This window comes from Peromyscus leucopus, chromosome 4 (genome assembly GCF_004664715.2).
Source record: "Peromyscus leucopus breed LL Stock chromosome 4, UCI_PerLeu_2.1, whole genome shotgun sequence".
NCBI classification, from domain to species: domain Eukaryota; kingdom Metazoa; phylum Chordata; class Mammalia; order Rodentia; family Cricetidae; genus Peromyscus; species Peromyscus leucopus.
In genome coordinates, this window is record NC_051066.1 from 41,013,918 (window position 1) to 41,035,496 (window position 21,579).

Here is a 21,579-nt window from a genome sequence, read left to right on the forward strand (position 1 = left end):
TCATCCAAGTGGTTTCCACTTTTTCACATGAAAACATACACACACACACACACACACACACACACCAATCTGGACTTAGAGACACAGCACTAGGGGGAAAGAAAGGATTTGAGAAGGGCATGTTTTGATAATGTTTAAAATTTTAAAAACACCTCTGGGGGTTCTAAGAGGGAGGAGAGAAAGCTGATTAAAGAAGGCCAAGTGTTTTGTCGGCTTAAAGACGATATCATAGTTGTGCACTGTATCAGAAGTGTTGCAAGAACAGGCATCATTTCTATTCGCTTTGTGCCAGAAAGGTAAACACTGGATTGCATTGTGGATTAAAACAATAAGAAATCCCTTTCTTCTCAGGCTCTCAAGGCCCTGTTAATCGGGTGTAATTTTTAATGAACACTAGCTGCTTGGTGCTCATTCAAGACATTTCATTAGAAGGTTATTCATTTAAAAATCAACGTTTCAACCATATCAAGCTGTAACCTTTCTTGAAATGTAAATGAATGGTTTAAATGAGAAGATTAATAAAGAAGGGATGCTCCGAGCCCAGGCATGGCATGCTATGTATTTTTAAATTTGTCTATGCCAGATGCTGTCAGTCAGAACAAAAAACTGTCCAAGCAGACAATCTGTGCGTCTGAATGTTGATCATGTTGGAAAGTACAGGGGGGAGGGGGGAGAGTGTGTCAAGGATTCACGGTCCTTCATCTTTGCAGTAGAGCAAACACGTCTCTCAGTATAGCGACAGACAGCTGCCTCCACTTTCTAATGTGCCCTAACTCAGATCACTGAAAGGATTGTCAGCACTCAGAGAAACACACAAAGATAACACAGCCAGCTGCCATGGAGGGGAAAAACAGCACAGCGCAGAAGAAATGGGATTTGTTCCATTTGCATGATGCTGCCTCCCCTGGGCCCCTTTCTTTCAAATCCAAAGCACAAAAGACAACACTTAACATATTTGCTTAAAGATGACAACCTCATGTTGATTTCATTTGGATGTAACAGTGTCAGGATTACAGATATAAGAATATATTATATCTGTAACAGAGACTGACAAATGTGCCCATCAGTGGAACTATCTGATCCATCTGCTTATACAGCCATTTTACCATCCCAAGGGTGCCATCTAAGTAGTAACTTTAGAAGACTGAAGGTCTAATTTTATTACACCACATTTCAACCTACTAAACAATATTATTTCTAAAATAGATCATTTTTATTGGAAGTCTCCCCGATGAAAAATCCAGTAGACACCAGAGAATTTATGAACTGTATGGGTCCTTTGAACTCAATATAGTGCCCATTTCTAACAACTTTTCTTGCTGCATGGCAAATTCCCAGTGTCAAATAAGTGCAAGTTGGAGAGAGAAGAGATGCATGTTTTAAGTATGTAAGTATATTGATCTAATCAATGATGTATATAACACAGAAACTGGATGGGTATAGACTATGTGAATAATTATGAAATTAACAATTAAATGGGACCTTTTACCTGGTATAGCTGAATCCATTCTTCCAAACCACCTATTTCTGTCTATTTGATGTCTTCTGCAGAGAGTACCCACACTTCAAACAGCAACTATATGAATAATCATTTCCTGTCAGCCTCTTTTTGACAGATACTCAATCTGATTTCCAGTTAAGGTATTTGGGGGACAGAGACTTAGACAAGCAAATGATTTAAAGCTGAACTGGCTAACCACTAGTCCTTAACACACAGCCAGCTGAGAAAACGACAGTTCTGGCCTGAAGCCTTTGTACTTCCGAGTCTATTCTTCTGTACGACTTTATGAAGTATAACTTTAATTCTTTTTTTTCTTTTTTTTTTTTTTTTTTTTGGTTTTTCGAGACAGGGTTTCTCTGTGTAGCTTTGCGCCTTTCCTGGAACTCACTTGGTAGCCCAGGCTGACCTCGAACTCACAGGGGTCTGCCTGGCTCTGCCTCCCGAGTGCTGGGATTAAAGGCGTGTGCCACCACCGCCCGCCTAACTTTAATTCTTAAACGAACAGATTTTGATGATGTGGCTGCATTGATTAGTTTATGTCTACCCCACTCTATTTTCTTGACTGAAATTATGGAGCTGAAAATGGAGACAACAGTGTTCTTCACTATACACTTGCACAGCCATAAATATTTGTTAACACTCAGCTTTGAAGCCCATCCCCCTGATTCTCCTTAAAGAAATGCTGACCCTCTGGCCCCCACTTTGTTCAGGGGAATGGGCTCTGGTGCTTGCTATTGACTCGTATAACTCTCTCACGTGGTCTTGTTTTATAAAATAGTTAACTATTATGTGTGAAATCTCTGCATAGCAGCTGGTCATCCGTCACTATTTTCAATTTGTTTAGTTTCTAGTAAGAAGGAAAACTCTGAGGTAGTGATGCAAAGAAAACTAGCAGCCTGCGTGATAACTCAACCAGTGCCAGATGATGCACTGAAAACAAAACAGAGCCCCATAGATTCTGAAGTATTTCAAGATTTAATACAATTCCCCCCCAATAATGGGAATGTTATTGGAATAATTTATCTTATTTCTAAGTGCAAAACTTCTGTAGAATTTAGCATTTTTCTTTTTCAAATAACCACAGTTTCTAGAAGCAACTTATAAACATCATGTTTGTCATAGCCAACAACGATATCACTTTTCTTTTTTGGTCCCTCTAAGTAGCCCCATTGCCCAAGAGAAAATGGGAGCCATTTGTGAACAAGTGCACATGTACAGAAAATTAAGCTGTAAATATCTGGTCTGGGTTATTATTGGAATCTGGAAACATCTGAGGCTACAGGACCATCCAAGCCCCGCAACCATGATGTACAGGTAATTGCTTAAATGATTTATACCTTACTCTTTCTATTAAAACTGTCTTTAAAGCGAAACATTTGTAGGCTTGGTTCTGCAATAAAAACTGCTATCTGATTTCACTTGGACAAAATGTTGTGAAAGATGTTACATTTCTTCAAGGACATATGCATGGCTAAACTAAGCCCTGCACAAAGACTGATTCCAAAAAAGAAGTTAATGACCACAAAATATGAGCTATGGTATAGGCATGAGTGACGTGTGCGAATGTGGCCATCTGCTCAGAGCAAGTAAGCATTAAGAGAAATAATTGTACATGGGATTGTTGTTTGCTTGCTTCTACTATCAATAAAAGTATCCACTAAAAGGCATCCTTGGGGCTGAAGATGTAGCTCAGTGGTAGAGCCTTTCCCTAACATACATATTAAACCTATCTTAAATGGCTCCTTAATGACCATTGTCAGTTTCAGTTTTTATTTCTAATAAATCTTGCTTACCGAGACTTCAAATGAATGCCATTCTAAACCTAACTCCCAAGGGACAGTGAGGTACTACAGCAGGGGAAAACAGGAGCCATTTAGATAAGAATGAGGGTAGATTTCAATTGGTGCACTCAAATGATATCTGTATAAAGTTATCAACTGTCTGCTGACTCAGAATGAAAGTGTTCAATGTTGTCATAAATTACAGGTTTCTCTACTGAAGACATGCAGGCATCCCCATACACACACACACACACACACACACACACACATTTGGTTATATTTACATAAAAAACTATGATTTATTTCAGATTTCAAGGCAAATATCGTTTCACATTCTTCAACATTTCCAAGTCTAAACCTCACTAAAATTTCAGTTACTCACAGGTACCCATGTATATGCAATATAAAAGAACATAACACATAACATTTTTATGATGTCATTCTTTGTATGACTAGTAAGCATATTTGAGAAAGAAACTGACTCCCAAGAACACAAGTTGAGGTAGCTCCTGAACCACTAGAAGACAGAGGTTAATAGTTGGACTCACAGCTAAAATTAAAATAAACCATTGACCAGTGAATTGGAACCATGGCTCATATTTTGTGGTCATTAACTTATATCATGACCCTTTCACAGGCATCTTTCAATATGCCCCTATTAAAAGTCTAAAGGAAAAATGACTAGCATTTTAGGTGCAAAGAATCTTCCTGGATACTCACTCCAGTCACCTCACTTAAAACCCCACAACTCCCTGTTCATAAATCAAGCAGAAGTTTAAGGCAGCCCATTTAAACCTTCCCTTGATTTAGTTTGAATATTGGCAAGCTACCATCATGAGGCTTCACAATTCAATCTTTAATCTCTAGTAGATTTGAATTTCCACTTCAGCAAGTTTTAACTTGCTTAAAAATTATTGAGTGGCTACAGAAAACCGGGAGAACTGATTTAAAGAGGCAACACATGGATCTCCACTGTGGCAGACAAACTGGAGAAACAGTCTTGTTACTTTGATCATATTGTTTCAGTATTTTTAACACTACCAATAAAGCACTGTCCTTTAGTGTAAATGCTGTTTGCTGAAGGTTCAGTGTTCATAATGCAAATAAGTAAGCAACATTTGTTCTCTGTCACTCAGTGGCACTTCTTAATAATAATCCAGGTTCAACAGCCACACTGCAGACATTTTCTTCTACCCAGAGTATGAGACCCTACCAGATTTCAACATGAAGCTAGCAAGCATCTGGAACTCTTCATCTCTGAAAGCCCAAGTTAGAAAAGACCAAGTGAGTTTGTAGAAAAGGTACAGGTTACTTTTAAAGATGTGTATTTCAAAGAATGACAATAAAGTGTTTTTTTTTTTTTTTTCTTAAATGGGCTCTTTCCTGAAGCAAGACGAAAAAGTACTAATACATCTTTAGTTTTGAAAGCACAAACCTTAAATTAAAACTTTTAAAATATTTCTGCATTTGGTTAAATTGAACTTCCCTTGGAAAATTTTAGAATTTCATTTGTTGTGAGACTAGATTAGTAAGCAGATTTAGAATGAAACTGACCCCAAACACACTGGAAGACAGAGGTCAATGGGTGGACTTGCAGCTGAATTCTTTACAGCCCAGTGTTTAGTGCAAAATAAATTAATACTGTCAGACACTAAACAGAACAAAACAGCGCCAATGAAAATGTTAACCAAAGACATTTACAAACTACAGATTTGCTGCAAGTTCAGTCAGCATACCAAGAACAGGTCAGCGAGTTAGTGTCTCACGTCTTACCACCCCAAGTACTGTCATATCCCCCCAGAAGTACATGCTGAGTACACAGCACACATTTAGACTCTGTATTAGTCAGAGAAAAGACAACCTAGAAAGAAATGTCAGGGTGCTGCTGATTTCCTCTGCTCAACCAGAGGCTGACTAACCAATTACTCAGCAACCAGCACTAGTATGGCAAACACTGACAGCAAGTCCCCAGTTTCGGTATTTTATGGTTATATTCCCTCAAATTTTCAGACTTCAAATTCACAAGAAAAAAAATTAAAAATGGAGCTCCATTACCTGATGATCTCTGTTGTAGCCTATAATCAAAGTAGCACACAGAAGTACATTTTGTGGGATTTTAAAAGTAGCACTATGGTGTGGCTGGAACAGGATAATTTAAATGCCTCCTACCCAGGTATATAAAACAGAATGGATACAAGCTTCTTTTTAGATACATAATTGCACAACTATTTTTCAAGGTTATATTGTCTTTGTTTGGTATTATACAAAGAATACAGAAAATATATAGTTTTGCAGCTTTTTGGCTAAGAAATTGAAACAAAGTAAAATATCATGACACACTATGTTATACACTAATTTGAAAATGAATACAAAGAAATTTCATTGTTTAAAATGAAGTATATAATTTTTGTATCTTTTTCACTATATGTTTTCAAGAAACTTGTTATTTTTTTAAAGTAAGATTAGTGAAGGAGTAATAAATGCCACTTTCCATTGCTTTGACCAATTCACACCACCAGACATTTACCTATACAGTTCATATACTGTGTATACATGCTAAGGAAATTAAAAATGAATTTGATGTGTCTGCCCATAGGAATTTACAGTTCTCTAATGGGAAAAAAAAAAATACAAAGCAATGAACAGCAGCACTCAGTAGAAGAAAGATAATGTTAATGACCAGAGGAAACTCTCTCACTCTCTCTCTCTCTCTCTCTCTCTCTCTCTCTCTCTCTCTCTCTCTCTCTCTCTCTCTCTCTCTCTCTCTGTGGTGGGGGGTGGGCCTTTTGTGTTCAGGAGCCTGCTAGAGGCCAGATATGGACAGCAAGTATCTTTTTCAAGTGTCTCCACTTTATGTTTTGAAGAAGTGCCTCTCATTGAAACTGACACTGGCTCCTTTAAGATTGCTAACCAATAATCCAGGAGAATTCTCTTTCCTCCACCTCCCAGGCCCAGGGATATGTGTAAACTACCATGTCAGACTTTTATATGGGTGCTGGGGATCTGAATTCATGTTCCCATGCCTTCTTGGCAAGTACTTTACCAACTGAGCCATATCACCAAGTCTAAGTGAAATATTTTAATGTGTGTAAGGATAAATCAAGTAAATATCAAAAAATCAATCCTAAATAGGTTAGGTAGATGCTACAGACTTGGAGCTGAAAACAAAGTCCTGGTAGGATTTTAACCAACATTGAAGAGTATCCTAGGGATATAATTAAGGCAAACAGAAAGTGGATGAAGTACAGTGAAGAGATTCTCTCTATCATTTCATGAAGATACAATTTCCAGACCAATCTAAGTTTTCTATTTGTAGAGGATTTAAGGTCCCTATATCCACTGAATATTCCAATCTGACTGCTAATCTTTTTTCAATTTCTTACAGAGGAAATGCATTAGTTAATTAATACTTATTGCCTTCCAAGGTATTGGAATATCTGACACTTTTACTTGCAACCAATTAGTAACTATATTTAGTTTAAAAAAATTACTGTGAAAGGCTCAATCATGCAACAAATGGTCCTTTGGCTTCCTTTTCTGTTTCCAAGACAAGGTCTCTTGCTCCGTGAGGGGAAACAGAGCCCTTCTCGAGGTTCCTAGCCACCGAAGCTCACTAGTAAACGGAGAAACAGGTCGATATTGTTCCTTAGCCATGTGGAATAGCATCTCTTTTTATGACAAAGAGAGCTGAGGTTGAGCAGAATAGAATGACTCACCTAGGCAATCAACACAAGAGGCTGTGGGCCTCTACTGTCACGCTTCCTCCTCACTGTCATTTCCAAAGTCCTGGCATGCACCATTCTCTACTCCCAAAGTCAATGCAGGTTGTGAGCTACTACTAGCATGCATCATTAATATACTTAATTCTGAATAATAATTTATGTCTGTAGATAAAAAATATCTTTTAAAGAAAGTGAAAATTTTATGAGTTCACGAGATGTACAAATCTCTAGGATTGTAAAAGTGACTGACATGACTAACTTTACATTTGAAATCGCTTCAGGACAAAAAAAATATGTTGCTTCTCTTTTACTCCACCCTCTTCCCTTAAATAATTAATAAATAATAACCAAAACTATTCACATAACTAGTCTGGAGTAGGGCTCTTGAAAATGTAAGGTTGTTGGGATGGGTTCTTTCTTTCTTTTTCCATGTGACCCACCCCCACCCAGAGACAGAATTGTTATGTATTCAGGGCTGTGTTCAAACTTGGGATCCTAGCATGCATCACTGTGCCGGGCTGACTGATGACAGTAATGTTAATTCAAAAAAAAAAAAAAAAATCAAATTTTACAAAACTCAACTCAAACACACCTATCTGCTTCATGGACCAGAACCGCTGAATATCGATAAAACATACTTTATTAAAAAAGAAGCAATATAAGAGACAGATGTCAATAAATCTTTTTGTATAGCTTCAACTATGGGCTAAGCAAATGGAAGATATCAAGAGAGAAAAAAAGGATTCTAAGAGTAAAATTAGTCCCCATTAAAGGCATAGAGGTCCTTAAATATTTTCAACTTAACATGCAGGTAAATTAAGAATCAGTATTTTCATGTAGACAATCACAAATTCTGTTTTTCAGAATGTGATATAGAACCTGCCACCTCTTACAGGGAGATTATAATATGCTTAGATCATAGTACACTGGTCATTAATTCCTAGTAAGTGATCACTTTTGCACATAATTACATTAGGATTAAACCAGCATAACTATAAGCACTGTTTTCAGCAAACCACATGGGAAAAGGACACTGAACTTGGCCTCAACAACTTTCTCTCATTTCTTTTTCCTTTGCCTCTGTCCTCCTTTTCTACCAGATGCCATTCATCAAAGATAGTTTGTCCATGGCCACAAAGGCAGCTTTACTCCCAGTCCCTACACACACCCTAATATCCTCTTAATTAATTCAGACCACCTCCTCATGCTCTAAATATCCATATACTGGTAGGTCAAGAAAAATTTGATTTTCCAGACGATCAAGTAATAACCAGCCTTGCATATAAGTTTATAAAGAATGGAGGTCTCACCACAGTCCAGATGCACAGGTAGGTGGTACATTATAGCTCCGCAGTAGGGGGCTAGCTGAGATAGCGAGGTTCGTGGTGAGTATGCAGAGAGCAAAACTGGCCGAAGCACTTGGCCCTGCCAGGAAGTAAAGGATAGCTGCAGAGTTGATTGTTAAAAATATAGACAAATGTTTAACAACACATATTTAAGTGCAAATGCATGTGCATTGCAATCACCCATCTCAACAACTCCCATGGGATCACACTGTGGCAGTGGTATGGTGATTGAATTTCAAAGAAATATTACAAACTTGTAAAACTGTGGGACTTTATCCATTCTGATGCACAAACTCGTGTCAATACATGAGAGTGGATTCCATGTGTATCTTTAAAATTCAGTAGTATAAAATCATTTCCCCATAGAATTTTTTACTTTGGTGCTAAAACAGAATAAAAGAATGAAATTTTTTTTTTTAAAAAAAAAAAAAGCATTGATTTGGTGTCTGCACTCATTAAGTAATACATTAAGATCAAAACATAACAAAGAACTTTTGTTATTACATTTTCCTAGCAGTTTAGTGTTTAAAATGTATTGTTAGAGTTTGCATACCCATATCTTAAAACTCAACAGAATGTCTTTTTAATGGGACACGAGCTCCAACTGAAATCTATTTCTGAAGGGTCTACTGTCTCAGCATATATAAGTAAGTTTCTATCAATGATTTGTTGATTTCAAAACATATTTTTTAATTAAGGAACTTAATAGTATTCATAGTGCACTTAAAATATTCCTAAAGGCAGAACACTCTTTGCTCATATGGGCATATAAAGCTCCAAAACTGCTCATGGTTTTTCTCAATCCAGTTTGTGAGACAAGGATTTGAGATCCCAATATCTGCACATGGCTCATAAACAGTAACCCCCCTCCCCAATGCTTCCCGATAACCTGAGTAATGTAAATGAAACTTCTTTTGAAAAGGAAGCCTGAGAATTCAGACTGAAGGCAAAGAATACGATGGTGGGAGCCAGGCCTTAAGACCCACATCTTGTGTAAAAAGGATCTAAAATTGACTCCAGGTCTATAGATTCAAGAACAGAAAAGTCAGTTTAACAGACATGCTGTAAAAAGTAGCGTGGCTATTATTCTTAACAAGTTACATATTGGGTATTATTCTTTAAAAATGAGTCATAAAATACCATTTTAAGTACTTAAAGTCATGAATATATACCTTTGCTTGAATGTAAATTTTCATTTTCCAGGAAAGAATACATTCTCTAACTAACCCTGTTAACCTAATTACTCATAAAAATATCAAAAACATCCCTGACACCAATAACTTCACAAAGAAATGTATCCATGTGCATGTACAAGTGGATATTCCATTTAGATAGTCAAACTGCAGTTCTTATTTAAAAGATCTGCTGGGATCCCTATAATATTTAGCAGTGAAATTTACCCAAAAAAAGCATTCAAAGTTTGCAAACAGTCAAGCTGTCCTTTCAATACCTCACTTCTCCAGCCACACATTTCTATTCAAAAGTATTAACTAGTAAGCATAAAAGGATAATAGTAGCCTGTTTATTTAACAGTATTTGTTTCATCGTAAAACGGAGATTAAAAAGAAAATGCCTTCAATATTAAGACAATCTTTTTTTTTTTCTCCTACTCAAAATAATTTTCTGGTAAGATTAAAATCAATGAATCATACCTAATTAAGATTTCTAATTTAGCATCACTGAGGTATGTGATCTGAGAGCAAGTGTTTATTCTTAACTTCAATTTGAAACAGGGAAAAGGGGAAAAATGCAGGGAAATATAAAAGCTACTGCAGTCAGAGGAACCTACCACAGTACCACATAGTAAACGAGAATTGAGGCTTAATTATTTTTGAAGTCAAACATTTCATTTGAACATATAATAAAATATAGGAGTAAGGTTAAAAAAAAGAGAGAGAACAGACTTGGAATTGTATTACAGAAACTGTCGACAAAGCAGAGAACACTGAGAAATATGGATTGATGAGCACCCAACATTATTCCACAGTTACAATGTCCTTCATGTAGATGATCCCTAACGGGTGGGTTAAAATATTTATTTTCACTTTCCTTTCTTTAGAGTATATATCAATGGAAAGAACAACCTCTCATTGTTACTCAGAATGAAGGCATATCTTGCCAGGACTCTATAGTATTACGACAAAGTCTCAGAAGGCATTCTAAATAAGTTCCATTTTTTCCCTTCCTCTAAAATATCTCTAAAGCCCCCTTCTCCACCTCAGTCTTGGGTGACATAAAAGAAGAGTGACTTTTTCCCAGCTCTTTGATATCTTCTTTCTTGCAATAGTGATCTGATATAAGAACTACCTTTTGAAAATCAATGGCCCAACTTCAAGTGTACTCAAACACACACTTGCTGGGCATTCCATCATACCTCAGTCTTTATCTGAAAAGCTGCTCAGCTTCAAGATGTAGTTTGGGGCATCTCAATTCGAAATAACTTTTTATTGAGCAGTGCATTGGGAAACAAGAATTGCAATTTTTTTTGGGGGGGGGGATGGGGGGCATTTGCAAAGAATGGACAAACCCAAATAGAAAAGCAGCCACACCTAGTGACTGACTATGGGTCAGAGGGAGGCAGGGTATTTCAAGGCAAGCTGAAAAAGTAAGTTCACAATTTGAATGAGATTACCACACACTGCAGAGCTAGGACTTCTGCATGAAAGAGTTTTCTCCTTCAGCATTCCTGTCACCACAGTTGGGTAGCTACAATGCTACTTCCTCATGTCAAAAATACCAATATTGATGCTAACATAACAAGGTGATTATTTTTTGTGTTTGTCCCTCTTCTCTGACTGCCACTCAATGAGCTGTGCTTTTATTATTTTTAATGGTCAGGATTTTATATACATTTAGATAACTTTAGATTTCTTGACCTTAGGAAAGGGTAGAGGTGGTACAAGGCTCTTATTACCAATCTCTCTGAAATAATTCCTCTGTGCTTGGGATATACTTCCTTAACTATGTACCTATGGACACATAATCAAAAACACCAACAATCATGAGATATAGCAAGTACAAGACAATATGAGATTAAAACAAATATGTCAGTTCAAGGGTAAAAATAGAAGTACCCAAAGGCCTATTATTTTATCTGTTCTCTTTAACAACTCCCATTAGCACCCTTTTAGACAGAGCCAAATCGAATAAATAGAATAGCCAGTCTCCACATCGAAAACCACTGATTTCCCCAAAGCTGTCCCTTAATTCACTTTGTAGACAGTAAACCCAAGTGTAGCCTCACTGCCCTGTGACCTCAGCAGGCACAAAGACCCCAACACAAGGGCTTTGCCCTTGCTAGAATGGTCTGTCGTGGCTGTCTTGAAATTATGAATAATTTTTAAACACGCTATCTCAGATTTTCTTTGCATGCTGGGCCCTATAAATGAGGAAGATGGTCCTAGCTGAGGGTCATGGCATTTGTAAATGAAAAAAAAAAATAAGTCAAAAGAATAACACAAAGTTTCTTGCAATATACAGAAAGCCAGGACTTCACATTGCACTGCCTTTCAAATCCAATTCCACATGCTACTGTTTCCCTGCATAATACTGTCTCAGGAACCAATGCAGGAAAGCACGCACAGGTCACTCATTCTCTGAAAAGTTACATTCATACATACACAACATTCAACTGTCAATGATTTTTAAAGCATCAAATTGATACATAGAGTATTAGTTTATTCTAGAAAAACAAGAGGGGTTTCTGTGGGGAAAGTAAAATGCATGTTCTGTTCCCTCCGCAGCAATATATCTATAAACCACTGTGACAAATACGTAAATCAAAGCAGAGACCAAAATCCAAAGAAAAGAAACCGAGGAAAGCATTTTCAACATTAAGATATTGAGGAAGAAAAATTATGAGTGTTTTAAATTTTGTATTTTGCATCAAAAAATCTTTATTTGTAAATGATGTACTAGTACATTACATATCATCAATAATTTTTAATAAAAGCTATTCAGCTTATGAAAATAAGAACAAAATCTTAACAAGGACCAAGATTTCCAAGATTATTTAATTTTTTTCTAAAAAAGACTCTTTAAAAAAGGTTTTTTCCAAACCAAAATAAATAAATGAGTTAGAGGGCAGAAAAGAGGTTCACCTTGGGCCTTCACATAATAAATTCCACATTCTACTTTAAAGCCCTATCAGTTTTAAAATAGGATTAGAAGAGATAGTACAAATGGTAAAATATGAGCAAACACATCCATTTCTACATCATTTGACATGAATTCTCATGAACTGAAATCTGCCTTTGGAGTGCTTCAGAGTGTCAATATTCAAGCAACAGGACAAGAAGTAGATTTGTTGCATAAAATATGTAAATATTATTCACAGACAGCGCCAGATGATATCTCGTGTTTTGATGGTTTCGGATCACCTATCTGCTCTGCCCCCTCAATCTGAGTGACCACTAGTCAACAGGTATCCAAGGGACATCCCAGGGCTGGGCACGTACCTGTGGTTTTAGCCTAAAGAATCTGGCATACCCACTTGCTTTCAATTTGCTTTAAACCTACAAGTACCATCCATCTTCACCATGCTTTGCCAACTCCTCATTTTCACTTTTTTTTGGTCTATTCTGATTTTCTTTTAGTAAACAACTTACAGACATTTATATGGTCAGAGCAAACGCAAGAATTAGCAATCAGCATTCCTGTCGAAGCCTATGCTTGAATTTCCCCAAGAACTTAAATGGAAATAAAAGAAAAACAAGAAGTAAAAAAATAAAAAAATTAATTTCTAATGAGATTAGAAAAAATAAACTATGATAAAATTCCAACCATGAAAATATTAGCTGAGGGTGCTATTTATTTTTATTGTTTCCAAGGAAAAAAATGTATATGGCTGTGTGTTCATAAGTTATCAATTTTTGGACTGCAGTCTTTGCAGTGGAACCTGAAGAAATAGCGAAGTTCAAATGACAATAGAGTATTAGCTTCTATATATCTCTATAAAAACAGTGGTTTACGTATTTGTCATAGTGGTTTATCTTTAAAAACGTCTTGTGACATTTGTAATTGCATGCTCTTCTGCTCTATTTGCTTATTCTAATTTATCGATAACTCAAACAACAACTGATATGGTAATTAATATAACCTTCTCCACCAGTAATGGCCAACATTTCCACGAATGTCTGCAACAATTTTTTGTTATCAAAAATAGATAAATCAATTTAAATTCTTGGCAATTAAATGCATTATCTCCACAACAATGCCTGTGGCACATTATAAAGTGATAGACGGAATTCAGACAGGGGAGTTCATTGATGAAAGGAAAAAGCTGCAGACACTCCTGTAAAAGCAAGGCTCTGAGAACAGCTAGAAAGCTTAAAACCAAAAAGGCCTGCAATTGTTTCAAATACACCTAATCATTCTGCTGATTTGGGACGATTAAAACTGATTACTTAATTAGGCAATCATTAGGCTTCCAAAAACACTGACAGAAACAGGGAGTTCAGAGAGCCCACCTTCACCTGGAAATGGCAATCCTGCAACCCACTGCAAACTTTCTGCATCTGCCTTTCTGTATAACCTGGGCAAGATAGTAACATCTAAAGCCTGGCGGCCTGGAACTCGGGGAACAAGGCAGTTTAGCAGTAAGGAAAGGATGCACTTCTTTCAGGAGGCTGGATTTCTAAACCATCTTACAAGGAGCAGCTAGTGCCGCTGACTGTCTCTGTGGACTCCTACAGAAGCTGCTGTCTTGTGCTCTGACCACATGCTTGTATTAGCTGAAGATAATTAATGAAATTTCTACTCTGCTGCGTGTCTATCAGAAGCAGCAGCCTCCAAAATGCTTTCCAAAGTTCCTCACAGCAAAAACAGCAGCAACAACAACAACAACAAAAAAGATTTTCTGCTAGAAGCTCCACTGCCAAGCGTCTGAAATACAACTTTAAAAAAAAATAAGAAAGAATGAAAGAAAGAAACCCTGTTTGTCCTCAGAAGGGTTAGATGCTGGTTTAAGAAACTCACAGATTCAGTGTGAAAAGAAAAATAGAGTATTTTTTAATGTTTCTTGAAATAATTGCAAAAGACCCTATAAACTCTCTATTTAGGAGGAAAGCAAAGAAAAGCGAGTCTACTCACATGCACAGCTTCCAAACAAAAAAGTCTCACCCTCTTCCAGGAAAACAACAATGAGATTGTATTACACTTCTATGATTCTTTCATTTCAGACATGATTAATTAGCAAGTATTACACTCCTCAAAACTCCCACCACTCTCTTGCCTGCTTATTTAATAGAGTACATGGAAGAACAAGTGGCCAGCAGCCCTGTAAGGCAGGTAGCCAAAAACTCTGTCTCAAAGAAGTACTTTTCTATCTTTGCATCCAAAAAATAAAGCAAACTGTTTTTAGCTGTCTTTACAAAATATTTTTGGGGAAAAAACTGGGTTATCATTTTTAAATTTTTTTTTAAATTTTTAATAATTCATGCACTGTATTCAGGAAAATGTGCCATACTTAATGTGGTACCCCTATTTTCAAACTGAGACTCCAAAAGACTCATAAGTCTGTACAGTTTATATTGATAACCAACCACATTCGAAATTAATAAACAATAGCAATGGCACATGCAAGAATGTTTGGGGACAGAGTTTAAAAGGAAATAAAAATGAGTGCTTTGCCAAATAAAAGTTAGTCACAATTACAATGAAAACCACCAAGAGTAAAAGAATAAAGAGAAGAAAGAACTCAATATTTAAATGAATGAAAAGTACTGACTCTCAATATTGTTCCAAACACTCTTTCAAAATAAATTTTCCTTGCAAACAATCTCTTTTCAAAGTGCCCATATTAATCAAGAAGCTGCCCATAACTGAAGTATTATAAATGTATGGTTGAACAACCATCAATTTATAAACCCTGAGATTTCCCCCTGAAACCTTTACCAACTGTGATGGTTAGAAAACTTCACACATAGTACAGTACTAACAAATATATCTTGTTGGTTCCAGGAAACAATTTAAAAAAAAAATCTATATTGGTCAAAATATCTTTCTTTTTCTCCCTGTTGTATTAAATTTAGGATCAAAAGCATCAAAGAAGCTTCCACCTCAGACCTAACTTTTAGAGGATCAATGTGACAAGGCAGCCCCTGATAGATGTTTCTCTTGATAAACGACTTGTTCAAAAGAGACATTGTAGCTTTCATTTCCTGACCACAACACACTTTTAATTTGCAACAGCAGAGCTGAGGAGTGTGGGCACTTGCCCACTTCGTAGCCTTTTAGGTTTGTGGCTCTGGTTCCTTTAGGCCACACATCTGAGATAAACAAAATCTAAAAACAATCAAAGTGATAGAAAATAGAAGCCACTGATGCCCTTTAATTCATATATACATGAGTCTACTTTCTATACACATGTGTATATATATATATGTGCATATATATGTACACACAGATGCTACCTGATTCCAGTGAATGATAACCAGACTTCTGAACATCATTTGCACACCCGGCATTTAAACACACAGAGAAATAAATTATCTGACTATTACTTAATTGTAAGCAAAGTGTAGTCTCGGAGCAATTTACAAACTAGAATCTGCTGTTACATGCCTTCAATGGTATTGTTGCCCATGTGTGTTTTTACTTATTATTGCAATAATGAGTATTACTACTATCCAGAAACCATGTTTAAGTATCAATACGGTGAACAGTCAGACCATGCAATTTCTGCTCTCAGCACATTGTCCGAGCTCCGATTTAAAATTTATAAATGTAATATCCTCCTGATCACAGGCAGCAGCCCAATCTGCTCTGAATATATATTACAGCTTTAACATCACAGAGGGAAATCGCCCATCTGGCAATCCCATTCGCTCCAACAGCTCCAGGGGAAAAAAAAAAAAGCTGTGCTCTCTCCTCCTTAAAACATTTCTCAGGGCAAATTATGTGCATCTAAAATAAACAGTCTTCTTATTGATCGATTCAAAGTCAACAAGTTCCAAATGCAAAATCCAATCAAATCCTTCCTATCCTGCAAGTGTGGTGTGTGTTTAGTCCTATAGTCAGCAGAGCCCAGGCAGAAGTGCATGTCGCGCTAGGAGTCCTGAAGTCCTTTCCCTAGTATTCTCATTTGTGTTATGAGAAAGCACTAGCCAGGGCCACACTACAGATGCCTGGTAGCTTTGCCCCTCTCTCATTTCTCTCTTTTATTTCTGTCTCTCCTTTCATTCTTTTAAAGAGAAATCCATGGCATGGGGAAAAACGTAACAACATCAGCAACAACAACAAAACAGTTTAAAGTGCACATATTCTTTGGTCATGCAAAATACTTTCTCATCTTTTTGTTGTTGGCCCCTTTTAGTCTTAATTGAGTACTACAAAGTAGACACAGCACAGCCACGAGAGCTACTGAAAATCCCTCTAACTCCATTTAACTGACTTTTTTATTTTTAAAGAAAGAGGAAAGAGTGATTTCATATAAAGTCAATTCAGTGCCTGATTATTTAATTCTGTCACAGGTTAAAAGTAAAAATCACTGACAGACAGACAAGTGAATGACAAGAGGAGAAAAAACTGCCACTATTTCTTATAAGACCTTAAAGACTGGAGTAATCAAAAAATATGCACTTACATATCTTATTTTCATTTAAAAGATACACCTTCACTCACTCACCCAAGGGGGGGGGGTCCACACAGACGAACCGATTACTCCAGAAAGTGCAATCAAGAGAGCAGACAGTCAAATTCCATTATTAGGTTGAGAAAAAAAAGAAAAAGAAAATTCCATCCAGTCCTCTGTGTGTGTGTGTGTGTGTGTGTGTGTGTATGTATGTATGTATATATATATATATATATATATTCATTAGTTGGCAACCTTTACCCCACACTCCCACCCTCTCCAACCAGCTGCCCCCCACCCCAAAACAACAACAACAAAAATCCCACCCTGAGTTAAACTAATTTACATACCATTTGACTTCAGCCCTATAGAGAGCATTACTAGAAACATGCAACTTCAAGATCAGAGCTAAAACCAATGAAAGTGTCCTGTCCGCAAGTAATGTATTAAAACTAAAATACATAAATAAGTGATAGCAAATGCAAAAAAAAAGCATAGTGACAGATTAAAATAAACAGATATAGGCATATTTTAAAAGAACTGTACATCGTGAGCATCTGATTCCCAAGCAGTCTCCAATGGTTTTATCATGCTATTTAATTTGTCTTCCCTATTTAAATGCAAAGGAAGTAAATTCCAAAACTGACATACCATAAACACTGGTGCTACTGATCATTTCTTGCTGGTAGCACAAAAAGCTGAATTGGATTTCTCACAAGCAGGAATTCCAAAGGTTGCTTTTCATTAAAGCCACTTTTCCTCTCAGCTATCAAATGTCACTGCCTTGAAACGTGGGCCCTTTCGTCAGGTATTCATTTAACCTACATGCATATAATTAAGGGGGAAAGCAACATCAACAAAAAGGGGATCTCAGATCACAGGAGAAGAAAGAAAGGAAAAAAAGCACATGACCAGGAATGCAAGTCCATGTCAATTTCACTCACTCCCATTGAAACTAACAAGAGCTCCGGGGAGGACGGTAATAGGATCAGTGGATTGTATATACCATTAAATTATACATCTTTCTCTCCCGTTCCTTGCCAACAATACGCCCACCACGCTGTACCCCCTCCCGGATGATGTGCTTACATTTTTCTGCAACCGATCCTCTGACATTTTTCTCGATACCCCAGCCACGAGATTGTAATTTAACCTCAACTTTTTGTGTGTGTGCAAGATTCTTATTTACACTTCGTATTTACTTAGAAGTTAGTTCCCGAAGAAAGTCTAGCCCCACCCTATGGCTCCGCTTTCTTATTTTTTGTTTTTTTTATTTTTTGAAGTAAAAAGATAGTAGTAAGTAAGCCCAATATCGCGAAAAGCGAGATTCTTGCAGTCACGAACTCTTAATCCCATACTATTGTTACAATGATTAAGCTGCAGAAATATGCATCATAATGTTTCAGGGCTACTTTCTACGGAGAAATTAGACAGCAGGTTGGCGTACAGAATAGAAACGAATGCAAATTAAATTTACTGTTTACGGCACAACTCAGAGACCTCTTCTCACTACAGGTCTTGGATCTATCTATATTCTTTAAAAATAAAACAAAAACAAAAAATTTAAACAGATGGTAGAAAACTACGAAGCTCTCCTTACCTGGACGCGCGGAGCGAGCTCCCGATAGGTTAGCGTAGCATCGATCCGATGTGTTTGCTGATGAATGGAAGCTAGGGTTAAGTGAAGGTGCCTATGATTTGAAATCATTCCAAGTTTTTGAAGGGAAGACGGACTGCAGCCTCTGCCATGTTGGAATTTCAAACCCAAAACAGCTGCTTGGAAGGAGCCAGCATGCCAGAGGCTGAGCGCAGGCGCAGAGCGCCGCCGAGCCAAATTCAAATCACTTTCACACTAAGAGCCAAAGATCAGTTTTCAAAGGAGAGAGGGAGAAAGAGACGCAGGCGGCCGCGCGGCCGGGCGTCGGGAGGCAGTGGCGAGAGGCGGGCGTTGGAGCGCGGCGGGCCGGGAGCCCCGGGAGGGAGCGGCGGCGCGGGCCGGGGCTGCAGGGGAGCGGAGGCGGGAGGCGGCGAGCGGCGCCCGGCCGCGGGCAGGGAGGGCGCAATGGCCGGCCGCCGGGTCATGTTACACGGCCCGGGCCTCGGCGGCCGCCCAGCCTCACAACCGCGCTCCCGCGGCCCGGAGGGGGCCCCGAGGTCATGCCGGCGCTCGGGGACGCGGAGCCCGGCCCAGCCCGCGCGCGGGGAGCGACGCCCCCGGGGGAAGCGGGCCCGGGTGTCCACGCGCGATCGCGCGCCCCCGAGGGCCCCTCCCAGGCCCTCCGGCCACCGCTGCGACCGGGCCAACCCTCCCCCGCCGCCGCGCGCACGGGACGGGACGCGGAGCCGGGACCTCACCCGCGCCCTGGTCCCCGAGGCCCCCAGCACCAGCCAGAAAATGACTTTATCTGCTAGGGAGAGGCAAGTTGGGGAGGCAGAGCAGCGTGAACCCACTTCTCCGCAGCTGCCTCCCCGCGAATAAATAAAGCCCTAAGTGTCTAGGTGTGCGGTCCCCTCTCGAGCTCCCCGGCTCCCCTCCCTACCTCCCCCAGGCGGCTCGGGCAGGGGAGAGCAGCGCCCGGGGGGCCCTCGGTGCGGGCTGCTGGTGCGCAGGCAAAGACCTGGGGCTTCAGCTTTCCCAGCCCCCCCGCTATGGAGCAATCTGGTGACCCAGGAGAAGGAAGAGAGTCGGGGCTTTGTGGTGCTAGGAGCTGAGGAAGAATGAAATGTGCAGTTGAGTGTGTGGCTCGCATCCCAGGGAGCAGTGCCGTGCTGATTGTCTGTGGCTGAGATAGCCTTTTGTTCGCAACATAAGGTTTAAGAAACACACACACGTTTTCTGGGGTCTCTTGTTAGATGTAAATGTGCTGCATCCAGACGCTTACTATGCAGTGTAAGCTCAGTTGGTTTACTAATCACCCCGCCCCACCCCCAAACAATCAGGATCATTTGAATGGGAACCTCATTCAGACTTCTAGGCTGAGAGGATTGCCTTCAACCTATTTCATCCTAGACTAGCCAACCATCCAACTGAGATAATAAAGCAAACAATAACATTTGATCATGATGTCTACGAGATAATGTGGCCGGCAAAGTTCTTAAGGAATTGTAATGAGAGAAAGAGAGAGTTGAGTAATAATTTCTCTTCATTTTCATTAAATATGACTTTAATGGATAAATGGCGAGTTTATACTTTGGCCTGGTGGACATTCGGTCCTCTATATTTCAACTAAGCTAAGAATGAAAGAGGCAAATTATACATTCGACCAGGAGGCCATCTAGCTGAAAATGTTACCTTTGAAGGTTGGAGCTGAAAATGTACTTGTTTAGGGCAAATGCCCTTCCGGAGTGCCCGCTTCTCTGCCCGCTTCTCTCGGCTGGGCTTTAATAGATGAAATTGCTGCTCTCATAAAAGGCCAAACATATACTCCGAAATTAATTTCATTCTTCATTTGAGATTTTCTTGCATCTCAACAGATGCATTTATCACAATAAAAAAAATTAAATGGTTAAATCTGAGCAGATGACAATTTTTGAAAGCAAAGAGCAGCGTGCCAAAAAATAGTATTTGTAAGAAATGATATTTCTATTTGGAATAGATTTTGACCTTCCTGCACTCTTTTTTTTTAAACTAGGATTGGAAATAAAGCAGAAGAACTTTATTCTGAGGCAGCAGAAGACACTAAGTCGCTTCTCTTTACATTTTAGAAGACGATACTAAGAAAAGTTGTTCATTGGGTTTTACCACAAAGAAATAAGTGTAGGAAAGTATCTGTGGGTCACTGTTGGAGAATGTGCAGGTGGTTTTTGTTTTAATCTTCAAATCACTCTTAATTTCGTTTATTACCCATTTGTGAGGTTGCACACAGAAATCTCCTGCACATATATAAATGCTCTCTGTGCCAGACAGGCAGGAGTGGTCTGTCCTTGTTTGCTGAAAATACGCACACACACACACACACACACACACACACACACACACACACACATATATATATATATATATATATATATATATATATATATATTCTAAGAACTAATCAACCTTCAACACTAAATTCCTAAGAGTTTTTGGTCTAAATTCACACACACACATACACACACACACAAACACACATCAAATCATACACTGGACACAAATACAATGCATGGGTATGACAGACTTAAGGCAATTTGCTAGCATAATCTAAAACAAAATAGTCCTTAGCCTTTAAAAGGGAAAGAGAAAAGTATGATGAGCAAAAGTTCATTAATAGATAATAGCTGGCACTTTCTTCAATTTCCTTATGTATTCATTGAAATATTATTAAATCCATTGTTCAACCTACCAACGAATATAGTTTAACTGTGAAGTTACAAAAAGGGAGAAACTATTCAACAAAGCACTGCATGTGTTTACAGAGTTTTAAATTGTCCAAAATCTAATATACCCCAAAGGAAAAGGGTTTCACAAAAAAGCATACACATAATGGAATCACATGTGTAATAAAAATCCACAGAGGATTTGTATTGAATGATTTCTAACTTTTACTTTTCTATATAAGCAAAAGTTGCTTTTCTCCAATTACTTTATGTAAAATAAAAAAATGTTTTTAACAAAGGCTCATAGATTGCCTGCCATGTATATTTTTTATAACACTCTCTTTAGTAATATGCTAAA

General features: G+C 38.3%; 1 protein-coding gene across 3 annotated transcripts in view; it reads right to left on the reverse strand.

The window, feature by feature from the left end:
• Positions 1 to 18,832, reverse strand: part of Fign (fidgetin, microtubule severing factor) — a 117,513-nt gene extending 98,681 nt beyond the window's left edge. The window contains exons 1-2 of one of the 3 annotated variants that reach the window (XM_028863913.2): positions 18,523 to 18,832; positions 17,574 to 17,743 (exon numbers count right to left, since the gene is read on the reverse strand). In XM_028863913.2, the coding sequence (XP_028719746.1) occupies positions 17,574 to 17,598 (25 nt within the window). In that variant the 5' untranslated portion in view covers positions 17,599 to 17,743; positions 18,523 to 18,832. The other 2 variants (XM_028864001.2, XM_037204837.1) reach the window with 2 other exon arrangements.
• Between the last annotated feature and the right edge of the window lie 2,747 nt (positions 18,833 to 21,579).